The following is a 26563-nucleotide window of genomic DNA, read 5'->3' as shown; positions in this document are numbered from 1 at the left end:
GGGTTTTCTGGCCAGTCCAGCTCAGTCTCTTGGCTCAGTCTGTGCTGTGAGTGAATATTTCTGCTCTCTTCCCTTCCCCCTCTGTGGCTGATCTCTCTTTTTCTCCTCCGCTACCCCACTCGCTCTTGACCCCCCAGCTCCAACAGCCAATGAAATGGAGCAAAGTGGCAGTGTTGGCCCTGCACCTGACTCCTCCATCCTGCCGCGGCCCCCCCAGAGTCCACTCCATAACCCTTTTGTTATACTCCCCCCACCTGTCCGCAACCGGTACCCTGACGCGCAGACGCGCACTTCTCCCTATGCCTACACAGTGCCCGCGTTTGTCCGCGCCCACCCACCAGCACTGCCGAAAATCTTCCATCCCCCCGTGGCCTCAGGTACTGGACAGACTTTGCTAGGTTTACAGCCCTAAAAAGCGTTGCGTGTACTAACCCAAATACAACTTCTGGTTATGGTGATGTTGTTCCCTCAAGCAGAGGGAACATTTCCAGTTATTACAGAGACCAATGATACTTTGTGAGAAAGAGTTCTTTTCTTCCGTGTACAAAGAAAGCGTCAACACTGCCTTGGAGACTTTAGTGGAAACGGTCATGTCTATCCTTCATTTACGGAGCTTCTAACCATTCAATAGTGAAGTATTCCCATTGTTAAACTAGTATGAGAGCAATGCTGCAGGTAATGTTGTGGTTGAGGGGACAGTGTTTTTAACCTGCAGTTTCTGGGTTAAGTCATTGTAGGGGTTCTGCTGTTGTGCCCTTGAGTGAGGCACCTTCTACATCCCAATACTGTATGCGGTTTTAAGCATCCTGTGTATCTAATCTCTACTTCTCCTTTAGGATACTCTAAAAATTCTGCTGTTTCTTGACTATTGAAAACACTAAACTAAGCAATGGGTTTTCAGTATAAATCTTGAAGTTTAGTTCTGGATTTTTCTACTGCTTTCCCACCTTATCTATCCCTCCTGCCTTAACATAAGTTCTCTTCTTCCATTCCACCTGCGCCTCCATGGTTCTCAGCCCCCATGTCTATAGTGCAGGGGTCTCTGGGGGGCAGCTCTAATCCTGCGACTGATGTTGGCCACCCAGCTGAGGCCTCCTTGGTCTCTACAGTGTCCAGCTCAAGACCCCTTCCCTCCCAGCCCTCGTCCACCTCCAGCTCACCTGCTTTCCCTCAATCTTCTCACCCTGGGGTCCTTCAGACAGGTACGGGGAGACAGGCAGCCCGTGTGGTGCAAAAAAACAAGCGAGCACGCACTGTGAACCCTACTATTATAGTTCATGCCTTTCCACATTTCCTTTCTCCTCTCCATCTGTGCCTCAGCGTGCTGTCCTCTGACTCGAACCAATGCCTTGAGGCCACAGAGTGCCTCTGCCTCTCGGTTCCCCAATATCCCTGTTAGTTCTTCCCCACCGGGGGGCCATCAGCCGAAGGCAACTCTGGCCGCTCTCCCTGAACCGGGCTGCGTCCTCACCAGGCCCGCCAGCCTGCCCTCTGCCCCGCACACAGGTACCACCCTGGCACATGGTAGGCGGGCTGAATAACTATTTCAGAGGGAAGCTGAATGCTCCACTGCTTCCACTGGAGATATAATGGCAGTGTAAACTTAAACCATTGCTCAGGTCACACGCCACCAGGCGTGATGTGTGTCGCTTCTGCCTTGCGCTACCCAGAACCGTGGCTGTGCAGTAGTAGCTTTCCGTGTGACTTTGAAAAGTCTTTATCATGACTGATTATGACTGGAATGGAGCAGCGCAGCAATATTATTCATACTATAAGTGACACTTATGTCTAAAAATCTGATACAGTTATCTCTGACATAGTCATTCAAGCATTGGTTACAGCATATTATAATTTAACTTACCTCAGCAGTTTTTAGCCATCATTCTGTTTCCGATATATTATAATTCATATGTGCTCTGCCCATTACTCTTTTGTCAGCTTCAGTTTTTAATTGGCATTTAGGTTTTTATGTTAGACACTTTTTTTTTACTATAACTTCATATTTTTCTTCTTTGATTCTTGTACACCATCCCACCTTAATTGTTTTTCTTTCCCTTACCTGTTTTATTTGTCTTTCTCTGTGCCCTCAAATCATTTATGATCCTTAATTCCTCCCTCCTCCCTGCTGTTTCCGCTTGCAGTCTCAGCACCCTGGCAGAGTGAGTGGAGGCCTCCCAAAGCACAGGCGGCTCTGTCGTCTGGCCTTTCTCCGTCCTATTTTGGCACCTCTCCCACTGACACTATGCAAACAGAGCCGAGCTTGAAGGCTTTGTGCGATCTCACCATGCCTTTGAGCCCCTCCCTTCCAGAAGCCCCTCCCTCATCTCCTGTATTGTTCAATCAGGACCCTGCAACTCACCCTGCTTGTACCTTAGGTGTTTCACATACCTCAGCGGTACAGTATACTTCTACAGGTTCAGCAATACCTGTCCCTAGTGTTTCTCCTTTACCTGTCTCTACTGTTTCTGATTCACCCACTCATCCCCTCTCACCTGTATCTGCCCTTACTGACTATACTCCACATAGCCCTGCTGTTTCACCCATACCTGGTCCTGGTTCATCTTTACCAGCCCCTGTTGTTTCACTCAGAAGTGCCCCTATTTGTCATTTGACCGCAGCCCCTATTCCATCCATTTCTGCCCCTGTCTGTACTATTTCAACCACACCTGCCCTCAGCGATTCACAAATACCTGCCCCTAGTATGTACCCTATGTATTCACCTAGTTCTGTTGAAGCTCCTTTACTTGCCTCTTGCCCTACTGCTGCTCCTGTACCTGCTGCTCCTGCCCTTTGCCTTATCTCTGTCCCACCCCCTGCTGTGGCTGAGGCACTGCCCGCTGTCGCCCAGTCAGGTATGGAACAACAGAGACAGCCTTGTGTAACTTTCTTATCCATACTCTTGCTTGACTATTCCTGCTCATTTTCCTATTACATACAGTATTTTTTTCTCTTTTTTTTGCCCTGTTTCTCTTTCCTCTGCTTCCCTCTGCCCCAGATTACATTTCTGTGCCTTCTGCCCTGGGGAATGGTCCTACTGTGGTTCCTAGCACCTCTTTTCAAACCCCATGCCCCATTCCCCTTGAGACCCCAGCGACTCAAGTCTCTCCTCTGAAGCAGTTTTACAAGCCTATCCAGCCAGAGGGCTTCTCCTCACCTGACACACTCAGTGGTAAAAAAAAGAGATTCATGTTGTGGTGAGGAATGATGTTTGCTAAGTACAGAATTCTGTTTCCCTTCATTTTTATAGCCTGTGCATTACCAGTAAGTACTTAGCCTTCCCACTGTAACTCCACTGTTGCCTGTGCATATGGGTGAAGGCCCTGGGGTATTCTTGTTGTGGTTAGTAGATGCCTGTTAGAGGGGAAAGAATGAAACAGGGTTGTGGCTTCCACCTGACACCAGAGGGCTGTGTGACAAAAAGAAACCATGTTATAAGTGGTTCCTGAGCCGAGACTCTAGGAGAGATCAGCCAACTACTGACAAATAGTCATTGTTCGTTCAGCATTGATAAAGACTGACCACAGACTGACAGCCTTTATAGGTATAAAATCCAAAAGGCAATTGACATACAATAAAACAATGGTTTTTTATGAATGTTATTCTGGTTTCCATTACAATAGATAGTAAAAATACCCAGCAGTTGTATACTTCATCATGTATATCGAAATATAGCAAACAAATAGAAAAAGGCAATGGAGATGCGTCCAGCGATTTGCAAAGAAGACATAGGGGATGTATGTCTGTGTTGATGGGTTTCTACATTTTGATGATGTTAACCTTATTGATTTGGTTTAGGAAGACAACGCTTTTGCAAATCAGTATCGCTGACCCTGGGTTGGACAGACAATTACTATAATCAGTTTCTACTTTCCCCACAGATGTCCAGAGACACCTGAGCACACTAACAGAAGAAGATGACTACTCTGTTTCTGCAGGTTTGTATTCTTGGTCCTATGATCAGTAGTCACCTAATTGTCTGAAACACAGACACGCACACACACACACACACACACACACACACACACACACACACGCTGTCTGAAACCGCTTGTCTCATACGGGGTCGTGGCGAACTGGAGCCTAACCCAGCAACACAGGGCGCAAGGCTGGAGGGGAAGGGAGCACACCCAGGACAGGACGCCAGTCCGCCACAAGGCACCCCAAGCAGGCTCGAAACCCAGACCCGCCAGAGAGCAGGACCCGGCCAAACCCGCTGCGCCACTGCACCCACCTTAATTGTCTGATAGCTTTGATTTATTTGAAAAATATAAAGACAGCATTTCTGGCTCCATAAATTACCAATACTGTAGTTCTATACATAAAATTAATTGTTGCTTCTTGTAGATATACACTGCAGTTGCAAAGCAAGCAATACAAGAAAAAATAATGAAATGTGAAATACCCAAGATTAAAAAAATTAAGGGTTGTGAACAAAATAAACAATAATGATTAAATGCTTAATAAGAAGATGAACAGTAACTGTTGGTTGTAATCAGTTAGTAATGTAAGTAATAGCAAGTAATTGGATGAACTTACTATTTGCAGTAGAGCAGCATGATTCATTGAAGCCCCAGGTTGCACAGGCCACACCCCTTAGCATCAGCAAGCCAGATGATTCCCGGACCCCCCGCAGCGCTAGCAGCATCAGCATTGCTTGCCCCCCCTCCTTTTCCAAAGAGCCAAGAGCCAATGAGCAGACGTGTGCCACAGAACCAACGAGACACCAAACTGGCCTGGCACCAAAGCCAATACCGGGGTGAGTTTTCTAGACCGTACATGTCACACTGATCCTTCTTAGCTTGGATCTGCATGGTTGAAGTTTTGCAGTTGGGGTCACAATGGGATTTGCACCGATTTTTCATTAATAGAGATTAAGACCATGACCTAAAGAATACCTCTTTGAAAAACCTTAATTGTTTTACTGATGCGAATTTCAGATAAAACATTTCACTTTTGTTAATATTGCAGTTCACCCCTAACTGGCACAACAACCACTTATGTACAGCTATAGTTGATCTACGAGGAGTAAGTGTAACATTACAGTGTGCTTGATCATGTAGGGCAATAAATTTGACGAATGAAGTGAAAAATTAAAATGTTCATTGTTGCATTAGTAGAATGCAGCCGTTATGTGGGAATTCTGTTAATTGACTTAGAATACTGAAAATTCTCATTGTAGATTGTGACTGTATCATGTTATGTTGTTAGTCTGGTTCATACAAGTACGTTTCATCTTAACTTTCTGTGATGCAGCTAAAACCAGCTCACTCTTAGTCCAATATTTATACATTAGAGCACTAGTGTAAAATTTTCATTAGTTCTTTCTTTTGGTTTGTAGTTGTGAGAATAACAGTTGGTTTTGTAGATCATTTGAGGCAGTGTTCCAAATATCAGTTTAAACAATGATAGCCTTATTATGTTTTTTCTGAAACATAAAATAAGAGATAAGATTTCATTTTTGTGCTAACAGCCATTGTTTCACCAAATTATTTAGCTTATTTAAATCCAAAGCAGAGTAAGATCACAGAATAAAACAAATCAGTAATTTGAAAGGTAATTTGCTTGGCATTCATCGAGATTTAACAAAAGCAATTTTTAGAATTACAGTCCTCGTTTGTGAAAAGAAAACTGTTCTCACTACATAACAACAAGGCTATTGAGAAAACTAAATGTTCCGCTTTGCTAATTAAGTACTGGGAATTTTTGATAGATACATATTTCACCCAGATGTAATTACTGTTTACCCCGATTCTGCCTCCTAGTAAAGCCCGGCCGTTGGATTAGAGGATTTGTCTAAACCAGTTTTGTGGATTCAGGAAATAATGTCAAAAATTTCTGTGAAGCTAAGATTGTGTAGTGTGTTTGTCATAATTTCAGCATAGTGTGGTTCTCAGAGTTGAAGTCATGTTTTGAAATGCAAAGTGAAATGTTGTTTTGAATAGCCTCATAGTCTTCTGAGATATTTGAGTCAGTTTAAAAAGTCTTGTCCCTCACTTGCTGTCTGTCATGCAACTCTTACTCATTTTCATGTTTTTTTTAACACTGTACCATGAAGTCATAGTTTTGTGCACTTGGGTGTACGTTTTGTGCATTTGCATGCACATGATCACAGTTTTCAGATGTAAAATGCTTTAGGCATAAGGATAAAGATCATAAGGAGCCTTGAATTTTGCATTTGTTTTTGTTTTTTTTATATCATTTCCATAGACCGTAAAACCAGTGGTAACTAATGGTCATGTTGAAAGTTCTGTGAGAAACCTGGAATTTCCTCTGTAGCTGTGCATGGTGGTGTCCCTTCCATATGTGAATACTCTCCATACTTGCTTTCTATTTTCTCTTGATTTGACATATGTGCTTATTATATAGTCCCTTAATCTTTGACCTTGGTGTCCCTGTCCCTTAGCATGGCTATTCTTCAGCCATCTTGTCCAAGAGTTGCCAGAGTTCCAGGTTTTCCATCACTGACTGTCAAGACAGACGAAGCCTTGGTAGAAAAGTGGCTGGTGGAAAAGCCTCCAATTTGGGAAAAGTTAAATAAAGACAAGTCAGAACGTGCCTTGGTTCTGTGTGAGGACTTGGATGGAAAGTATGATGACAAAGGCGCTTTCAAAAGAATGGCTGCTCTAGTTCCATGTTGTCCAAGAGCAGCCAAGATTCCCGGTTTTCCATCTGTGCAGAAATCAAAGGTGCCAGAAGTCCAGATACCAAGAATGTTAAGCCTTCTGCCTTGTTGCCCAAATATAGCCAGTGTTCCTGGTTTCCCTTCAAGAAAGCAAATGTGGACTGAGGAGGCCCAAGTACAATTATGGCCCGTGGACAGAAGTCCACTTTGGAAAAGGGAAGCATTGAAACCAGTGATAATCCTGTCATCTTTTCAAACACAGGATAAAACATATAAAAACAAAGAAATAATTCAGATGATGGGAAATCTCCTTCCGACATGCCCAAGTGTGACAAGTATTCCTGGATTCCCCTGTGCACAGTTGCCTAAACTAAAGGATGCCTCATTTAATGAGAAGCCGAGCATTTCAGCTCTTCTTCCATGTTGCCCTCAAATATCTGCCATTCCTGGTTTCCCTTCGAAACAGCTAGTAAAATATGAGGTGTGTGAACAAAATATGTATTTCAGTGACAAGAAAATCATCTGGCAGATGCCAAAAAAGCAAAGACTTAAACTTGACTGGTTTTTTTCTCCATCCCTGGACAGATCAGACATTTTTAAATCCATGATGTTTCTAGTACCATCTTGCCCAAATGTAGCCAGTATTCCTGGGTTCCCTTCTGTGCCGAAAGAACGCAAAACTTTAGTGGAAAAGGTTCAAAGGATGGAAAATCTTCTCCCGTCTTGCCCAAAATTTTCAAGAATTTCTGGGTTTCCGTCATCAGGGCTAGTTCATCCTGAAGTTCAAAAGGAAGACTGGATGTTGATGAAAAAGCTGCACCTGGAAAAGCCGTTGAAACAGAAGCAAGTACAGATATCCTTCCGAAACCTATCTGGAGTGTATGCAGACAGAAAGGTCATAGAAGGCATGGCGGTCTTAGCACCATCTTGTGCAAGAGTAGCCAGTATTCCTGGGTTCCCCTCATTGCTAAGGCAACTAAGGAGAGAAGACACTTCTGAAGAGGTGATGTACTCAATGACTACTATGAGGACATCTTGTTCAAGAGTATCAAGAATATCTGGCTTTCCTTCTTTGCAGCCAGCCAACTCAGAAGAAATTCGAATCAAAGTCTGGTCATTTGATAAAGAACCATTGTGGCAAAAGCCACTGAAGCACAGCCAAGTTTGCTACTTGGAACCTTGTTCTACCCTTTCAAGATTAGAAGAAGACAAGGAAATGATAAGACACATGACAGCTTTGATGCCTTGTTGCCCAAGAGAAGCTAGGATTTCTGGATTCCCTTCTGGCTACTTACAGCCCTCCAGCTGTCAATCCCAGCTTGTTTCATTTAGAAGCCATACTGAGTTAAAGATGATATTAGATGACAAAATCTTTGCTCCTCCGGATGGAACTACAGGGCCTAGTCATCAGGAATACACTTCTGGTATTCCATCATGGAGTACAATGGAAAAGAATTCAGTCAAAGAATCTTCATCACATCTAATGATGGGATCCCAGATACTGAAGGAACAGGAGGAGCCAGATTGGACCACTCTGGAAAGTGGGTGAGTGCAGGAGTGATAACAGAGCTTTTATGCAGCATGGCTTGAGAAGCTGAACCATGGATATTTTTCATGAATCCCTTAACCTTGAACGTTCTTATTTCTCTATATTTTTTATTCAAATTCAGTGGTGCCTTTACACATGGTTTAAAATCCACATACCACAAAAGGACCAGTAAGGAAACCATAGCTAAGTGTGACTAATTAAACATGCTGTAAACAGGAGATTTTGGTGCTGGAAGAGAGAAAAAGGCAAAGTCCTTCTGAGTTTCTGTGTTTTTTCATTTCCAACTGAACGCCATTGTGTTTCCCCTCCAAAGAAATTTTTTTATTAATTCTATCATCGATAAAACATAAAATTGTTTTAAGTGCAGAATTGCTTCCATGCTGCAGCAAGTAGCACTATTTTCAATGGAGACAAACCACTTCTGAGGAAATCTTCTAATACATTTGCTGCTCTCATTTTATCAAGCTTGAATGGCTTGCATGTCAGACCAAGTACTCATACCATGCATGGACAAAACAGCAAAGCACTGACCTTTAAGCAACATAGCTTGCAAGTGCATTGTTGTCACTCATCTCTGCCTTTGACCCTTATTTTCAGGCTCTTGCATTGCAGAATGTGGCACTCTATTCCCATAGATATGCCATTACTCTTGACCATTAGAGAGAGGTGAGTGAGAACTTAGAGCCCAGCTTCCACATGTATGGCCTCATAACTGCTCAGCAAGCCTTTTCATTTGCGGTTTTCAAACTGCTTGTTTTCTAATTCAGTGGCACGCTGTCCTTTTCCTGTTCCTTCAGCTCTGTTCTCTTCTGCTCTGTCCACCAGCCCCAGGGGTGTGGTTGCCATCCCTGGGACTACCTCTCTGATGCCAAATAAAAACATAGACACCAAACTGAGAAGCCGTGAAATCCCTCAACGCCCCTCCTCGCCCCCACCCCTTACGCTCAAACCTGAAATCCAGCTCCCCAGGAGTGGTCTGCCTCTGTTCTCTACAATAGATGTTGATTTGTATGAAGAGATACATGATGAGCGAAAAACACCAGGCAGTCAATTAACTAATGAGACACTGGTCCAAGCAGGAAGCCTGTTGTGGGATGCAGTGGAAAAAACTAAGGGTGAAGGACCCAAGCCAGAATCTGGAATGGACCTGGTGGCTAATGAGAGTATTTCAGATGAGCGGCAGGAGGAGGATATCTTCTGCACAGAGGGTCCAAGAAAGACAAACGTGGAGATGATGTAAGTTCACGGGAAAGCAGTTTCCTTTGTGTGGTCTCGTGCATGACGTAGGCCTCTGTTTTGTGCGTCTGGATGATGTATTTATCAGGCTGCAATCATGTTGTATATTAGTAATTGAAGTCTAGTTATGAAAGCCTATTGGAACCTGCTTTTTATTCAGTAACATCACCTATTCATGCTACAATAGCTTGTTTTGCTGTCAGCAATACTGCGAAATAGTTATATGCAGAAAAAGTTTTGTATGCGCCATAGTAACTGAAAATGAAATTATTATGTGACTTAATTAGGGAGGATATATCTATTCGTGTTGCTTTATATTGTACTGATTCTTAAAGTAAAGTTGCTTTTGAAATTTTCTACCTGTCGTCCTCTAAGTTTAATTCAGACCGGACGTTGAATTCGCCATCATTGTTCAGGTTCCACAGTGTTTTTATGAGTGTGTTTGTTTTTGTCACTTTAGTGGGAGAAAATTGTCTGTAGTTTGCTAGCTCTGATTGTATTGTCACATCCCTTTAGACCTATAAGTATGGTTGATCTGCGGCCAACTTGTTCAACATTTGGAAAACTTCCTGGGTTTCCATCCTTAAATGTGCCCAACAAAATGGAATCTAATGGAGAAGACTGGCCAGTGGATAGGAGATTGTTATGGGAGAAACCAATGAAATTAAAATCTGAGCTGACTGTACCACTCTGTTTGGACACTTCAGAAATAGACCACGAAGGAATAAAATATATGGCTGCCCTTTCACCAACATGCCCAAGGATAGCCAGAATTTCTGGTTTCCCCTGTACACAGTTATCAAAGAAAACCCAAGTGGATCAGGTGCCAAACATGTCAGTTCTTCTGCCATGTTGTCCAACACTATCAACGATTCCTGGTTTCCCTAGTAGAAAACAGCTTGAGTTAGATGAATGTTACAAGAAAATGTGGCATACCATCAAAGACATATTGTGGAGGAAACAACAGAAGGAAAAGATACAGTTTGCCCTTTTTTCCTCTCCAGTACATGACACCTTAAGTGAAGACAGTTTGAAATGTATGATGTCTTTAGTGCCATCTTGCCCAAGCGTGACTACCATTCCTGGATTCCCTTCTGTACCAAAGCCTAAAGCACAGAAGGATGAGGTAGAAGTTGTTGAATGTATGGTGAATCTCCTGCCATTATGCCCGAGATCTTCTAAAATTCCTGGGTTTGCATCATTAAGTTTGGTTGACAGAGAAATCCACGAGGAAGATTGGTCGTTGGTTAAAAAACCTTTGTTAGAAAAATCACTGAAGCAAAACTCAAACCTACTGCTGCCTTCTTCTACACCCATCTATGGAGAACATGTAGATACAGAAATCCTGAGTGATATGGTTGCCCTGACACCATCCTGCCCAACAGCTAGTATTCCTGGGTTCCCTTCTGTGGCAAAAAAGAAAACAGAAAAATCTGGAATAGAAAATCAGCCTGGCACCAATGACACTCATGTACAGGTGGAAAAGAATCTCATGAGCATTTTTCTGGAAGGAAAAGCTATGGACAAGGCAAAGGAAATTGGAGTGAACATGGCTATAGGGGAATCTCCTGAATGTGAAGTGAGTGGAGGGTAAGTTTTAGAAGTGGCCACTCACAGCATGACTTGAGTGGATGTGTCTGGCAAGTGTTTTGTAGGCATGTTTTCTTTACATGTAGCATTCATCTGCATAATCCAAATGGATTTCTTGTTTTTTACTTAATGAATCAGTAATGGCGTGCTTGCATTATTTTCCAACTTTCAAACTGGGTCATTATGTTATGCATGTTTCCTTAGATCATTCATAACCATTCTATATTAGTTAAAAACCGGTTCCAATATACCAGGTACCAGTTGGTATATACCAGTACTCTCGCTTTTCTTAAAAGTTGGCTGTTTATCTGTGTCATCTGTTCTTTCTTTGTTTGTGTAATCAGTGGTAGATTTTTAAAAGAATTGTTGCATGTGGTCTGTTCATCTGTGGTGACAAACATTGTTTAATGCTCACCATAACTAATAGTGTCCCTGACAGCCCAAACACAAAGTCATCTGTAAAAAGGGGAGTCAAGTTGCTGGAGAAGCCATTTTCATCTACAGCTCATGATGGAACAGACAGGAGCCAATTCCCCAGTGAAAGGCCCTCAGTGTTTCAGTTTCCCACTCAGTTTTCTGAACCCTTAAGTAGTCCTCCTGAGTTCCTTGGCAATTTTAAGATGATGCCATTTGCCCAGGCTCAGAGCTCTGATGAAGGAATAAGGCTGCAGTGTCCTGGGGTTGCTTCAGATCTTGAAAAGGGAGTCAGTAGTGTTGGAGAAGAGGGAGTCCTGTCTCAGTTAGCCCAAAGTGAGAGGCAGCAAAAAGATATGTATAAGGCAAAACAGTCAGAAGAGCATTTCCAAGGGGGGATTGTTGAAGAAGAGGGCTTAGCAACAAGACACAAGGGCACTCCAGTGGAGCTTATGAAGACAATAGTGGGTGTTCTACACAAAAGGTAAGTGTTGGGAACAGGATACCACTTTGGACACTGCTGCTTTGGCTTTTTTGGGTTAGAAATAAGAGTACTCATGGCACTTCCCTTATTGTTTTCACATTTTGGCACTGAGGTGCTGAACACAGTGGCAGTTTTGAGTCAGATCGTTTGAAAGTCACTTGATTTTTAGCATATCAAGATATTGTCCTTTATATCATGCATAGAGATGTTCCTTAGTGATTTTTCAGTTGTCTGTGGGTAGCAAGGAATGCATAATAGTTTTTCTGTTCATGTGATGGAGATACCTGCATATGCTTTTCTTGGACTTCCATGTAATTTCTGTACTCTATAAGAATGTTTGAGTTGATCCAGTGTTTGTGTTTCTCAGTTTTGAGACAATGGCTGCCTTATTGCAGCCAGGTGATCCTACTACAGACACTCCCTCTGGAGAGCTACACATGGATACTGTGGTGGATGTACAGTCCACTGAGCCACTTCCATCTTCCCATCCTGGGACTCTGTCATCTGAAGCCCATCATATTCTTGCCCAGGAGCCTTCTACTTTCGACCATGAAGTGGAGAAACCTCATTCTAAGGAGTTAAGCAGTGAGGGGATAACTGATTTTCCAACAAACACAAAGCTAAACTACTTTGTGGGAAACAAAAGGAAGCAGGAAAAAGATCTTTCTCCATCTCCATCGTTAATAAGATCAAGGGAAGAAGAATACAGTGATGATACAGGAAAGAGCTCTATGAGAAAATGGCCACCACTAACAGAGGCAGACCTTGACAAGATGACCTTTAATGAACTTGTAAAGACAGATGATGAAGACACTGCTTTAGAGGAGGACTCGAAAGATTTAAATGAATTAAAAGTCAAAGACCAGGACCAGGATTCTGGGCAAATGTTAGGGAAGGAGAGGAGATCAGAGGAAGTGGGAGCAATGTTGTCAGCAACCTCATGTCTGGACATGGGGTGAGTGCCATTTGAGCATATCGTTTCCTGCAAGCTGTAACTGCATGACCTGACAAGATAAGGACAACCTTTGCACACGCTGCTTTCAGCTTACTTGATTTTTTTCCAGTGGATGTGCAATGGACGAACTGCACTCTGTATCTGAAGGTTTATGGCCGGTTTGTTGTACTTGCGAGCATGTAAGCTTTTATCAGACATTTAACCCAAGAGGAGCTGACATTTAGTAGGTTATCATTTAGTCCTTCTACATTATATTAGCTGATTTATATAGTTGCTTTATTTGCAGCATCATTGTTAAAAATGATTCTACAGGAAAAACTAATTGTAAAATATCACTGGAAGAGGAGTATAATATCTACTGTAATAAAAAACTGATTATTTAACAAATTAAAAAATGTAATTTTAAAATTAAATTCCATATGCTTGTCCTTCAGCCTCCATACAGAATGTTCCAAACTGCAACCATCTGATCTGAAAGGGGTCGTTTCTTCCGATGTCAGTATTACACATGAAGATTCCCACATTGAAGAGCAGCCACCAGTGCATGAAAAACCACTAGAGGATCTACAGGACAGAGCTACTGATGTAGTCCCACCTCAGTGCCACAGGAAGAAAGGCATCCGATTTCCACGCATCTCACGGGATGTGACACAGTCCAGCAGTGGTGAGGAAACAATACCTTTCTTGAAAGGTATTACTTTAATTCCAAAACACCATGGCAAGAAGAAAGCTCTCCCTTCTCATCCGTCCCATGATGAAGTAATCCATGAGAATCCTAAACAAAAGACCATTTCTGTCCTGGCAGTCAAAAAGCTTTTTCCATCTTGGTCTATTAAAAAGAACAAGCCTCCTCAAGAAGGACTGGTAAAAACAGGGGATGATGATGATCAAAGCGTTTCTGAAGATAACAGAAAGATGGACTCTGGAGACCATCTCTGTCTTGGCATACCATTGGACCAGGTAGAAGCTACAATGGACTCTTCAGGAGATACACTTCTATGCAAAGATTGCCAGCCATCTACTGAAGAGCATTTACTATTTGCAAAAACAGACATGCCTGTGCCAATGCCAAGAGCAAAGAAACGTCTTAGTGGTTCCTTCCCAGATGATGTACCACTTTCCAGCATTGTTCTGCATTCCTTAGCTCCAGTGGATATGGAATCTGCTAATCAAGACAAAGCAACAGCTAAAACACCCTCTGAGCACAGTGAGCAAAGTGTACTCACGGACAGCATACATGAGAAACCTGCTCCTGTCTTGCTGACCCACGAAATTGTGCCACCCCAGCATTGCAGAAAGAGGCAGCACAAAACAAGGAGTGACACAGAGGAGGGAGGAGCTACAGAAAAGAAGAATATGGACACTGAGAAAGAGAATTTGACCAGCTCAGAGACTCTATCTGAAAAGGACCAGTCCCAAGCAACTCAGCCACCTGGGGTTTTTGGCAACCCTTCTCAGGAGTTCCACTCTGAGGCCCAGAAGCCTCTTGAAAATCTGCCCGTCCCGATTCCTCGTACAATTAAGCGGGCTGGTGACATTTTCCCAGATGAAACTCCACCTTCTCACTTACACTCATCATCTCATTCAGACAGTAGTGATACTAATGTACCCTGCTTTCAGGATGGCAAGGAATTTGCAAATCGTATTGAGATACCAGAAGGCAAAAATACCTTGAACAATGATTTTGAACGTTTAAATAAATGTTTAAATGAGAAGCCTGATCCTGTCCCTAGAGTGGATGAACCCATACCTCCTGTGCGCAACAAGAAGAGCCAGCTTCCACAAGGGGGAGTGAATGCTAGGGATACTCAGAATGAGGAAGTTAGCAAGGAAAAGCTTATTACTGATTTTAAAGAGCAGTCTTGCGATGACAGGGTGGCAGGTATTGAAAAAGAACTACTTTGTGGACCGGTTCCTATTCCTCGAGCGAAGAAACGCCAGAGTGGCTCCTTCCCAAATAATATTCCACCCCCACATTCTCTGTTGCCCTCTCAGGTTGACATCTCTGTAGACAAAGTGGATGGCAGACAGTCCATCTCTTGTGAAGCTGTTCCAACCCCAGTTCCTGATGAATGTTTGCCATTATCATTTTTAGTCAAGAATTTGGGTGGTCTTCAGAAGGAACCTGAGGCTTGCAGAGGAGATACCTTGCCTATGCTGGGTACAGCATCAGATGACAGAGATTATGGAAAGGATGTTGAGACAGCTCAATACCTGCCAACAACTCTTCCCTGTTTCTTAAATGAGAATTTATCCGTGATTTCCCCAGAGTCCCTCATTTTGGACTTAGGTACACATGAAAAGAGTATGGAGGTTGCCAGTGAAAGTATGGCTTTCACAGAGTCCGCTGAGGATGCTGGAGTCCTTGGGAAGATACCTTCTGCAGAGCTTCCCATAGACCAGGATGAGAGCTTGGTAGTGAGTGGGACCAAGGAGAGAGCATTTGAAAAGAAGCAGTCAGATACAGACTTTAAGACAGACATCATGGTAGAGAATGAGGACTCTGGGGAAGAACAGGATAAAGCATCTGTATGCACTGTACAGGCTGCCACTGCCTTTGAAGGAGAAAGGTAAGCCACTCAGGGATTTGGGCATCCAGGTTGCATCCTTTAATGTATATGGATGACTTGAGTCTCCACATTAAATGTTCTAAATAAACTCTTGCCGTCTTTTGTTGTCCATCACTTTATTCAGAGCTGATAAAACCCGGATACTTAAATTTGTAAAACTGAATATTTTATGTATGGCTAGATGGATTCACATTTTTCAAAATTTCTAAACTGTTCATAGATGGTTAATTGATTGCACTGTTTGGTTATATAAACAAAACAGGTCTATATACAGTATGTGTATACCAAGTATATATAGGAATATAACTGTTATACACATACTGTATACTCAACTGTATACTGTATACGTATATGTGTATATACCTGTTGTTATACATCTATATACACATATATACATCTATACTCATACTTCATATACAGTTCACAATTCACAAATATATAAACTAGAAATTCAGTTTATAAATACAGTATTTAACAAAGTTATGACATTTTTAAGTGACAAAGAATGAATATGATTTGCATATCCAGTTGTCTGTTACTTCAGAGTATTGCAGGGCTTTTCTTCTGTAATCTAGATATATAGGAATAGCACAGATATGGTTTATCACAGTAGTGAACAGAAAATGTATAATATCGCAGAAATATATATATATATATATATATATATATATGGATAATTTTCTGGGTATTTTTCTTAAGGCAGTGGTTCTAGCAAACCATATTTCACTCCAGCCTTTTCAGTATACTGAAACTGTTGTATTGTTTTTCTCAGCAGCAGAGACAGACAAGAGATGAGGGAGGTGACTAAAGAATTACCCATTCCAATGCCTCGTGTAAAGAAACGCCTAAGTGCCTCTTTCCAAGAAGATGGTCCACCTTTGTCATCTAATCAAGAGGAAGCAGATGTCCCAGTCCCAGGCCAAAGGAGAGAGGGCAACGTCTCCTCAACTCCAGTTTCTCAGGAAGTACGTACATGGAGCATATGGATCCATAATAGAAAACAGATTCTTGTAATGAAAAACCTGTGCTATTTAAACAAATATAATGCTCTTTTACTGCCTTTTATGTTTTTTCTTCACAATAATATGTGGCAACAGTATGGGATTTCATGGGAAATTATTTTCATACCATAGACTTCATCAGAAATATTAACTAGTCTTTAACAGGTTTCAGTTTCTCCCTAGTGTTCTAAGCCTATCCGTGCCCCCCCTGAACACCTCCTGTGTTTCAGAATAGTGGGATGTACCACTGTGGTTACATTGTCTGCCAAACCATTTACTCTATTTACACATAGCTGTCCCTATGATGCTGTGCAGGATACCTTTGAGGGTGGAACGAGCTAGAGGAACTATACATCTTCCATTGCTGTCAACCAGCAGCCCACAAGCATCTGACACATCTTTAGGGAGTGATGAAGTCATGTTATTAGAGTTCTCACAACACAATTCCTGTAAAGGATAGGCTGACAATGTCACCCCCACACAGGATGAGTGCCACTTACAGATTGAGCCACTTGGTACCTCTTTCTGATTCGTTCCGAATGTGGGTAAGTTACTAGTAAAACTACCTTAACCTTTCAATCAAATCTCATCCCTTTCCTCCCAAGGTCTCTAGCCCTGCTGAACTAGTGCAATCAAGCCAGTCACTGCTGCAGTGGTGCCAGGAGGTCACTGCGGGTTACAAAGGTGTGAAGATCAGCAACTTCAGTACTTCTTGGCGCAATGGTTTGGCATTCTGTGCCATCCTACATCATTTCTGCCCGGATAAGGTGTAGGTATCCCCAAATACTGTACAACTTTGCATTTTAGTTTTAGTTCATTTTAGGAAAACATTAAATATATTTGCTTAACTCTAGTTGGGTATGGGGTTGCCTAAAACGGATTGTTGGATCCATGAGGTCTGTATAAAATAACTGGTGTATCTACACTCTTGTAATTGACTATGATTAAGTAATTAATGGTATATTTTTGAATTCTAAGAAACATTTTCTTGTGATATTTTTCCAGTCCTTAACTAAATCTTGTGCAAGAGGAAAATATGAGTCACATACTGCAACAACGTTTTTTCTTTAAAATTTTTGCTTAGCCATGCAATCTCTTACCCTCAAATGTATGCCCTTCCAAATATCTTGACATACTTGTGTACAAAGGTTTAACGAGTTTTTCTATATTTTTTGAAGGAACTATGAAATGCTGGACCCTTATGACATCAAGACAAACAACAAAATGGTAATTTCACTGTCAAATACTGGTCTGATAACCCTCTCTTTTTCTTGTCATCATTGGATACTCCTTGACATCATACATCCATATGCTGTTCTAAACTGCAAAGACTTTCAAAATTAGATCTGTATTAAGTTTGGTGCTATAATGTCGCAGAATGTTCTGTTATGGAACCTGTACATTTCTGATACAGCAAACAGACGCACCAGCCTTTTGCAAAAGGGATATACAAGGTCAGCCTGGTCCTTAAAAATCTGTTAGAGACTTAAACTCCCAAATTTTAAAGCTTAAAGAGCAGAATGGTCTCAATACTAAAAGTATTTTCCTCGTTCTGTGTGTTTCGCTTCAGGCTTTCAGTGGGTTTGCAGACCTTGGCATTTCCCCACTACTGTCCCCTTCGGACATGATGTTACGGGCTGTGCCGGACCGCCTGATTGTGATGACTTATCTGAGCCAGATCCGCACCCATTTCACAGGCCAGCAGCTCAGTGTCCTTCAGATCGAGCACAACAGCAGCCAGTCCAGCTACACTGTGGCTGAGCCTGATGAGGGTACAGACACAGATGCGGCTTTCCGTTACTGTGCTCAAAAGCTGCAGGCTGGGGCCATCCCAATGGAAACCAACGGAAGGTTAGCTGAGGGGCTCGCTATGTTCAGCAGAAACCTGGTTCCGCCCCCTAGAACCAAGCGTGTTCTGAAAGTTGAGGAACATCAGTCAGCAACCCAGTCGGGAGGACAGGGAGAAGGTCAGACACCTGTCGCACCGCTCAGGACCCGTGGCTCCACTGCCAGGTCCAGTTTCACCCGTGTGAGGGATGCTGACCTTGTGAAGAAGCGGCGCTCGCAGTGCAGGAGCCTGTCCATAGAGGACACAGAGATACCTGAGCAGAAGGGCACCCCACAAAGTACTGCAGAGGTAAAATATTTCCCTTCCCTACATTCTCCCCTCCTTGTTCAGCATTTCTCTGGGTTACTGACAGACTTTAACTGACAGCAAGTCACAGTATGTGGGTTCGGTCAAGCATGTTCAACCATTTGACCTACCTACATTTTTCTGACCTTTTCCCTCTTTGCCCTGTGTCCAGCCCCATAATTACTCCAGTTCTTCGGATTTTCCGCGTTTTTCTTACTCTACAGGACCCCCAGGGGGAGAGAGTCAGTGTAGCAAAGAACGGCTTGTCAGGTGCTGGAAGGTGTGAGGAAGGTAGGAGAACTGTGTCTACATGTCTTTCTCATGCAGATTGGTGTATATTTTCTGAAGAAGAAAGATAGTACAGATTGGTCAAAATCAGTGAGATATGATGTACATAGTCATTAAAACAAAGATACTGCTACACTTAAAGTAAACCTAGTTTATTGGGTTATTACCTCAGATTTATAAAATAAATATTTATCAATTGAATTTTAATATTTTTCTATTCTAGACAGAGTTTTTAGACACTGAAAGTCTGTAACTTATGCACATTTGTAGAAATGAAAACTGAACATCATTTCAGTTTGAAGATTAACTTCAGAACAGAGGTTCTAATACATGATATCATGTAGGTTTGTGAATGTGTTATGGTTTTGAAGTATATGACTAAGGACAGTTTTATCTAAATCATTTTGTTGCATTGCTTCTTCATAACTACCTTTTTTTCTTCTTCAAGTCATATTTTTGTGGAAACGGTACAATTGTGGGTTGTAACATTTATGCTTCAAATGCAAATTTCATAATAAGGGAAACTCCAGAAGTGTGGGAGAGTGGAACATGGCCTGAGGTTAACAGAATTAGGAGTATATTGTAACAAATTACATAATCTGGACAAAAAAAAAACTATTTATGGCAAAATATCAAAAAAATCCCATTCAAACAGACACAATAACTTAAGTAGTTAACATTTACTATCATAACACAACATAACAAGGCAGTTTCCCTTCATTAATTAGTCTATAATACTGAATATCTGTCTACCTGTGTTTGTTCAGATCTTTCCTTTAAAATTTTCAGATGCTTTTCTCCAAAGTGACATAAAATGATCATTAACAGTTATTTAACGGACACTTTTACGAGAGGTGACTTATAATTCCAGATGCAGTGTACTGTACTCCCTACAGCTGGTCCACACACACACACACACACTTGCACACTACAGGCTATTTAGAGTCAAGATACAAATATTTTTGAAGCTATTATGTACAAACAAACAAAACATACATACATATCTTACTCAGCATTTAATTCAACTTTTAATGCAAAGAAACAGAACAGTAAAGACAAGTGAAATCAATGAAAATATGCAAAGGAATTCATACTCACTAAACAAGCTGACATTGTGTCTCATATCACCTGGGAAATTATTTAAACCATTTGTTCAATAAAGATATGAAAATGTAAAATTTAGTGTGTGATGTTTGTTAAAGAAGATTGCCTTTATTTATTAACATCACTTAAATGAAGATCAGATTGGATTTTGTGATCTATTCCTGCAGAAAGGGCGCTTTGTCATTGCAGTTTAGAAGTTCCGTTTCAGCTTTTAGTGCGCATTGTGTGTCAAGGGTCTGTGAAGGCATAGCATACATTTTCATTTTCTTTCGTGTGTTTGTACTGTTGTAGGTGTTCAGCAGCCTGCGGCGCAGGCAGAAGAGGCCCGACAGGAACAGAAAGATGAAATGGTTTGTTTAACTGGCGACTTCTAAATAAAGTCTTATCTTCCGTTATGTATTGCATTACGTGGTTTAATACTTGTGCTCCTCACAAATTGCATGCTGTGCTGGTTAGCACTTTGCTGTTTTATTATTTGTCATTATCTGTGTTTTAATTAAATTTGTTCTCTTTGCTTTAGAACTGCTCTTACAGATTGCTGTTGTTTACACGGTTGAAAATATGTTACATTTATTTAAACTGTTATTTACTGTTATATCGTTATGCATGCCTGACATATTCCGTAAACTTCCCATACCACTTGTACATTTGTGTACCCGCTCCTATATGTTTGGCTGTAGATGTTTTCCCATCTGTCTCTGTGGCAACTTTAGGATATCAGTCAGTATGCACTGAGCGAGATGCAAGCCTTGGAGAGTGAGCAGAAGCACATCGACAGAAGGGCAACTGTGGTGGAGAGGTCCTTGAGGCAGCTTATGGAGACAGGTCAGCGTCTTCAGCTCTGAGAGTGAACTTCGTGTTAGTCAGAAGGAAGTGCTGGGAGAACCATTGCTTAGACATTGGTTTCAGTGGGGTTGAATAGAGGGGTGGTGAGACATGAGAGCATGAGTTCTGCTTCTTCAGGCAGTGACCGTGTGGAGGAGGAGAAGCTGATACAGGAGTGGTTTACTCTGGTCAACAAGAAGAATGCCCTCATCAGGAGGCAGGACCACCTGCAGCTGCTGTAAGACTTTCTTTGTTCCTGTCAGAACCCTTAAAGTCTACCTTTTTTTAGAATGTAACGAAAATATAAACAACACCAATAATAACGAAAATAGTCTATGCAGTAGCAGCAAAGAGGTTCACTCCAGTTCTACAGTATGTGCTGTGTTTGCTGGTTTCCTCCCGTAATCTAAATACATGCTGTTCAGGTGAAGAGGCAACACCACACTGCTCTTAGTGTGTATATGACAGTTCTCCAGGAGACTGACAAGGCTGGAAAAATCAGTTTTCTTATCATGAATAAAAATTTAATGGACATGGAAAACGGACACGGGGCACGCGGTGGCTCGGCGGGTTTAGCCTGCGTCTGCTTTGGGGTGGGTCTGGGGTTCGAGTCCTGCCTGGGGTGCCCTGCGATGGACTGATGTCCTGTCCTGGGTGTGTCCCCTCCCCCTGCAGCCTTACGCCCTGTGTTGCCGGGTTAGTCTCCGGTTCATCGCGGCCGTGCTTGGGACAAGCGGTTTCAGACAGTGTGTGCGTGGGAAAATTAAATGACAAAAACCCTGCTTAATGCCTATATGGAAAACACATACAAATTATTTAAGTTACATTTAGTGCGTTCCCCATTCATATAGCTCGATATCGGCTGAATAAATGAAGACTAAATTTGTTGTCGCCTGCCCTATAACTGTCCTGTCCCTTTTTCAAATATTTCACCTGGCTTCTCACAGGCAAGAAGAGCAGGATCTGGAGAGGAGGTTTGAACTGTTGACCCAAGAACTGAGAGCCATGATGGCTGTGGAAGGTAAGATGCCTGCATGCAGAAAAGTCTGAGTGTTTTGTTTGTCTTAAAAAAGAAATAATTATTGTGATAAACAACATGTCCTGAGTCACTGTGTTTTGCAGAGTCTTAGTCTTATTTCCCTTTTTTTCTAACTCTCCACCATAGGAACCTTTACAGAGTCGCAGGGCTTGTTAAAGATTGTATCTATTTAAAACAATTTGATTAATAAAACATACAAAATATGGACTGGTGAACCTAAAGAAATGGTTAAAGTGAAACAGTCCAAAAGTAGTTAAAAAAAAAAAAAAAAAAACTTTTTCAAAGTAAGATAATATCTTTACGGAGTCCTCCTACTTCCACTTCCCGTGCTTCAGTCCAAGTAAATGTTTATCTCAAAGTGTGTGACTTGTTCAAAGGCAACTGTGTTCCGCTAGTATGGCTTTTTTCTCAGTTTTTGTCCCATGTACTTGAGCCCTTTCACTGTACACTGCCCAGCAGTTTTTCAGCAGTGCACTTCCGTTGAATTTAAAGTTGAAAATTTTTCTAACTTCTTAAAACCATGGTGTGTGTTCTTATCCGAGAACATCTGTACGTTTCGTAAACTGTCTCAAGTGTTCCCTGATGTATGGTGGAAAACACCGCACAGTAGTCATGGGAAACAGTCCCTGGTATTCCTGTCCTCTCACTCTGACTCCTCTCTCCTTCTCCCAGATGGGCAGAAAACACAGGCCCAGCAGCACAGGGAACAGCTGCTACTGCAGGAGCTGGTGTCGCTGGTCAACCAGAGGGATGAGCTGGTCCGGGACATGGATGCCAAGGAGAGGGGGTGAGACCCCCGTTTTGATCTAAATTGTGGCGCTTGGCCCTGTCATGAAAATTATTCTGAAGTTTGTAGTAGTCTAAAACCTTCATTGCTGGTTCCATTCTCATGTTTAATATGGCAAGTGCATTATGATATTCCTAAAAAATGGTCAAAATCAAAGTCAAAGTCAACTTTATTGTCATTCTGCCTATAGGTCAGTTATGCATAGAGGAGTGCAGTTCATAAAAAAGATAAATACAACAGACAAGTGCAGAACCAAGACAAGACAGTGCAGTACACAGGCTAGAGTCTGGTGACAACGTACACAATATATAATATACACAGACAATGTACACAATTCTATAAAAGATTTGTGTATAATATAAATATAATATAAAGACAAAAAAAGGCTACACGGGACATGCCATTCAGCTGTAAACTATAACAATTAAACAGACATGGGGACTAGCGACACTAGAGAGCTAGCTAGCTACTGGAGCAGTAATAAGTTAACTGTTTTGAGTACGTTATTTCCTTAAAGCGACATGTACTTTGTTCAGGACAAGTACGGACTTCTTTTACATGTGCGGGGAAAAAAAACGATCGGCTGTTTCAGGAGATGGGTGTGCGGATGGTCCGGGGGTTTGTGCTGTCGAGGATTCTCACAGCCTGAGGGAAGAAGCTGTTGCACATTCTGGAGGAGGAGGTCCGGATACTTTGGTATCTCCTTCCGCGCGGCAGGATGACGAAGAGGGCTGGGAAGGGTGGGTGGGGTCGGATGCGATTAGAAGGAATTCTCCTGCTACCCATTTTAGACACACAAGACGGTAAGGGCAACGGTATCTTAGGTCCGTGAGAGGCCGCTAGGCCTGTGTGCGCCGCCATCTTGCTTCAGCCAACCATGGATCTGCTTGGTTACCAAGAACCACATTACTTCTCTGGGTGGCTTGTGAATAGATATAAAAACAAGTACCTGTTGCCATTTTGAGCATTTAATTTCGATTACTATGCAACATGTATCCAAACAGTTTCAGGCAGGAATTTCTGCCTATTGCTGATCTGACATTTTCGGTCGCTGATTTGCGGCGAACTTCACATCTTCAATTCAGTTCGATTCAATTCATTTTTACAGAGTGCTCTTCTCACACAGTGACACAGAGCGCTGAACAAAGGATCAAGAGAAATAATAATAAAGGTAAAAGGTTAGCTATACATTGAAGTACTGTGAGAACTATACTTGGCAGTAAAGCTATAAGTAAGCTAACTGGCCATAGAGGAAAAGAAAGCAAAAGACTCAAAGGAAAGAAAAGGCAGGGAGAAAAATAAATCTCTGGGGGTCCAAGTGGCAGTGGCTGCCCACCCCTCCGGGGCCTTCTAGATAGAAAAAGAGTGCCAGTAGTTAGAGCTAACAGAAATAAGTTTATACAGCTATTTATGACATTGCTACAGTCAATAGAAGCTAGTAAGTTTATGAGCTGATGAGGCTGATGAGCTCAGCTACAGGTGCGCTGATGTCGTTCACCACGACATGCTCTCATCAGCTCCCGTCAACATGGAGCGCTGGTGTCACAGCCGGTCTCGTCACGTCTCGTCGGGCGGGAAACAATGACCGAGAAAAAAAAATCTTGTGCAAAATCTTTCAGTAACCACATTTTTATTATGGGGAAATGTTGTTTTTAAGGCAATGGTTTACTGACAATCACAGTTCAGAGAGGTTTCGTCTTAATATTGAGTCATAACAGGACGGTATTTGGTATCGTTGGCAGTGTCACTAGTACTACACACCTTCACCGCTGTATGGTCAGCTACCTGTTTGGTGAGGTTTTTTTAATTTGCAAGCCTATAACAGTATTTATCAAAATACTATTTGTTATTAATAATGTTATTAATTTTTTTTTTTACCAAAAAAAAAAAAATCTTTAGATCAAAATGAAAATGGAAATGTAGTATGTGCTAACAGCATCTGCTGAGGAAATACTACCAAAATGGGCGTTGGATCCTCCTGGAATAAAGGGTACTCAGGACAGCATGTACAGTTGTTTACAATATGAAAAATAATTACGAAACATTATGAAAGTGTGAAATTGCAAGCGACGTGAATATGTACGTTCACTATTTAGTAGTAGCATGTTTCTTTGATGTCTGTACATGCTGATGAGGCTTGTGGCTTAAATGTATTTGTGGTTAAATTTCACGTTTAAATTACATATTGTAATAGTGTATTATTGTAAAACTGTGAATGCTGTCCTGAGTACACTTTAAAAGACCAAAAAAGTTCTACGAAAAGATTTTAAAATAAGACAAGCATCAACCTTAATTTGGAATTATGTCTTAAATTCCAAATAACCCTAGCAATCTCTAATAAAGATTACGACATAATGCACAACAGGTATAACGCGTGTGAATGAACATGAATGCATGAATGAACATGCAGCTGTACAGTGGCGGTGCTCATGTTCCTCTGTAGCCATGAATATACTATTGTTCTTGGTCCACAGGGCCCTGGAGGAAGACGAGAGGCTGGAGCGGGGCCTGGAGCAGAGACGCAGGAAGTACAGCCGCAAGGAAAAGTGTGTTTTGCAGTGAGAGCCGAGGGAGCACGGCCTGCCCACAGTCCCATTGCTGCGGATCCACAAGCAGCACACACACAGACATGGACAGCACCTTATGAGAACCTGGACCCAACTCTCGAGCCATTCGAGGTTCCTGAGGTTCAGGTTAAGACATTTCGACCAGCCTTGACTCTTTTGGAGCTCAACGGGCTAGGCTGCATTTTGGTACAACATTTTTGACTGTTTACTGCTGCATTGTTCACTTACGCATTTAGGGTGTTTTCACAAATGTTCTGCCTCTTTATTTGCCATTACATTTTGTTTTAATCACAGTGGAATTGGTTTGCTTTTGGAAATGTTTGCCCCGCACGTGTTGCGATGCAGAGTTCACACACAATGCAAGTGTGTTTTGTTTCAAAGCAGTAGACCCAGCAGTAAATTCTCCACTACCTTACTACGTGGGCTTCTCTCATTATCTAATGCATGTTGTTATTTTACAGGGTTTTGGCTGCAAATTCCTGTTTGTTAACTTGAATATGGAGTTGGTACGATTTGCAATGGTTTTATGTGAAGTGATGTTATTTCCTGGGTTGAAGAAGATCAACTACGCACTTTGGGAAAATTCTTTTCTATCGCAACCCATCCCAGTAAATAGTGAATGGATTCTTTGACTGCTATCCAGATGACCTCGCTGGGGTAGTGTGACCTGGTTGGACGCTGGCTTCTTACTCACTTACTATATCCTTGTTGTCAGGTGCCCATCTGAAATACGATTGAGAGGTCATTAGGGTTCTCAAACCAAAGTACAGGTGGATCTACTGTACATCTTGTGATGAGCAAAGAATATTCTAGAGTGATGTATCAAGCTGTATAGAATACAAAGTCAGAGGCTGAGTTGTATAAATGTTGTGAGTGTGAATTAGAATTGCAGAAAGAAATGGAAAGAGTTGGAAAGTTAGTCCCAGGTTTGGATGAACTTTAGGGGAGAGCATTCACAGCTTGGTTGTTGACATTTACTTATTTAATGTATTATTAAATATTTATTAACTACTGTAAAGCTGTATGATGCCATTTATAGTCCTACAACTAACTTACTCCATAGAGGAAGTGGTAAGTAGACAAACATGTTGGAGCATGTAAATTCTTGGAAGTCTGCTTTCCAGGGAAGGTATAAGAGGAGCTTTCAGAAAGGTCTCAGGCTTATAATTCATACCTGCTCACACATCAGAGTTATGTTGACCAGCAAACATGAGGGAGGCTTCCAGACCTGTGGGTACTGGGTTCAAATCCTAGGAAGGGTGTTAATTTTGTGGAATAATGTGCTTCAGCCAGTGGTTCCAGTTTTTAGGTATATAAGGGAGTGAAAAATGTGTAGACAAATGACTTGCTTAACTAACACGTTTAGCCTTCTGCTTATCTGTGCAGGTGGAAATGTAA

At 41.9% G+C, this 26563-nt stretch overlaps 1 protein-coding gene across 10 annotated transcripts in view; it reads left to right on the top strand.

Annotated features, from left to right (window-relative positions):
- Window positions 1–25648, top strand: part of ehbp1l1a (EH domain binding protein 1-like 1a) — a 36439-nt gene extending 10791 nt beyond the window's left edge. For 2 of the 10 annotated variants that reach the window (XM_029257595.1, XM_018744428.2), the window contains 25 exons: window positions 312–377; window positions 1017–1202; window positions 1321–1524; window positions 2142–2852; window positions 2996–3169; window positions 3879–3935; window positions 4546–4756; window positions 6404–8167; window positions 8769–8837; window positions 8997–9407; window positions 9924–10997; window positions 11425–11895; window positions 12263–12850; window positions 13285–15420; window positions 16193–16385; window positions 17027–17190; window positions 17600–17648; window positions 17992–18558; window positions 18780–18846; window positions 20239–20297; window positions 20661–20772; window positions 20911–21010; window positions 21720–21793; window positions 22484–22598; window positions 25073–25648. In XM_029257595.1, coding sequence (XP_029113428.1) covers window positions 312–377; window positions 1017–1202; window positions 1321–1524; window positions 2142–2852; window positions 2996–3169; window positions 3879–3935; window positions 4546–4756; window positions 6404–8167; window positions 8769–8837; window positions 8997–9407; window positions 9924–10997; window positions 11425–11895; window positions 12263–12850; window positions 13285–15420; window positions 16193–16385; window positions 17027–17190; window positions 17600–17648; window positions 17992–18558; window positions 18780–18846; window positions 20239–20297; window positions 20661–20772; window positions 20911–21010; window positions 21720–21793; window positions 22484–22598; window positions 25073–25160 — 9710 coding nt within the window. In that variant the 3' untranslated portion in view covers window positions 25161–25648. Of the gene's footprint in view, window positions 1–137; window positions 378–1016; window positions 1203–1320; window positions 1525–2141; window positions 2853–2995; window positions 3170–3878; window positions 3936–4545; window positions 4757–6403; window positions 8168–8768; window positions 8838–8996; window positions 9408–9923; window positions 10998–11424; window positions 11896–12262; window positions 12851–13284; window positions 15421–16192; window positions 16386–17026; window positions 17191–17599; window positions 17649–17991; window positions 18559–18779; window positions 18847–20238; window positions 20298–20660; window positions 20773–20910; window positions 21011–21719; window positions 21794–22483; window positions 22599–25072 lie in introns of all 10 variants that reach the window. The other 8 variants (XM_018744426.2, XM_018744425.2, XM_018744423.2 and 5 more) reach the window with 8 other exon arrangements.
- Window positions 25649–26563: the final 915 nt, after the last annotated feature.

Source organism: Scleropages formosus, chromosome 13 (genome assembly GCF_900964775.1).
Source record: "Scleropages formosus chromosome 13, fSclFor1.1, whole genome shotgun sequence".
Lineage (NCBI taxonomy): Eukaryota > Metazoa > Chordata > Actinopteri > Osteoglossiformes > Osteoglossidae > Scleropages > Scleropages formosus.
This window is presented reverse-complemented; position numbering and strand designations above follow the sequence as displayed.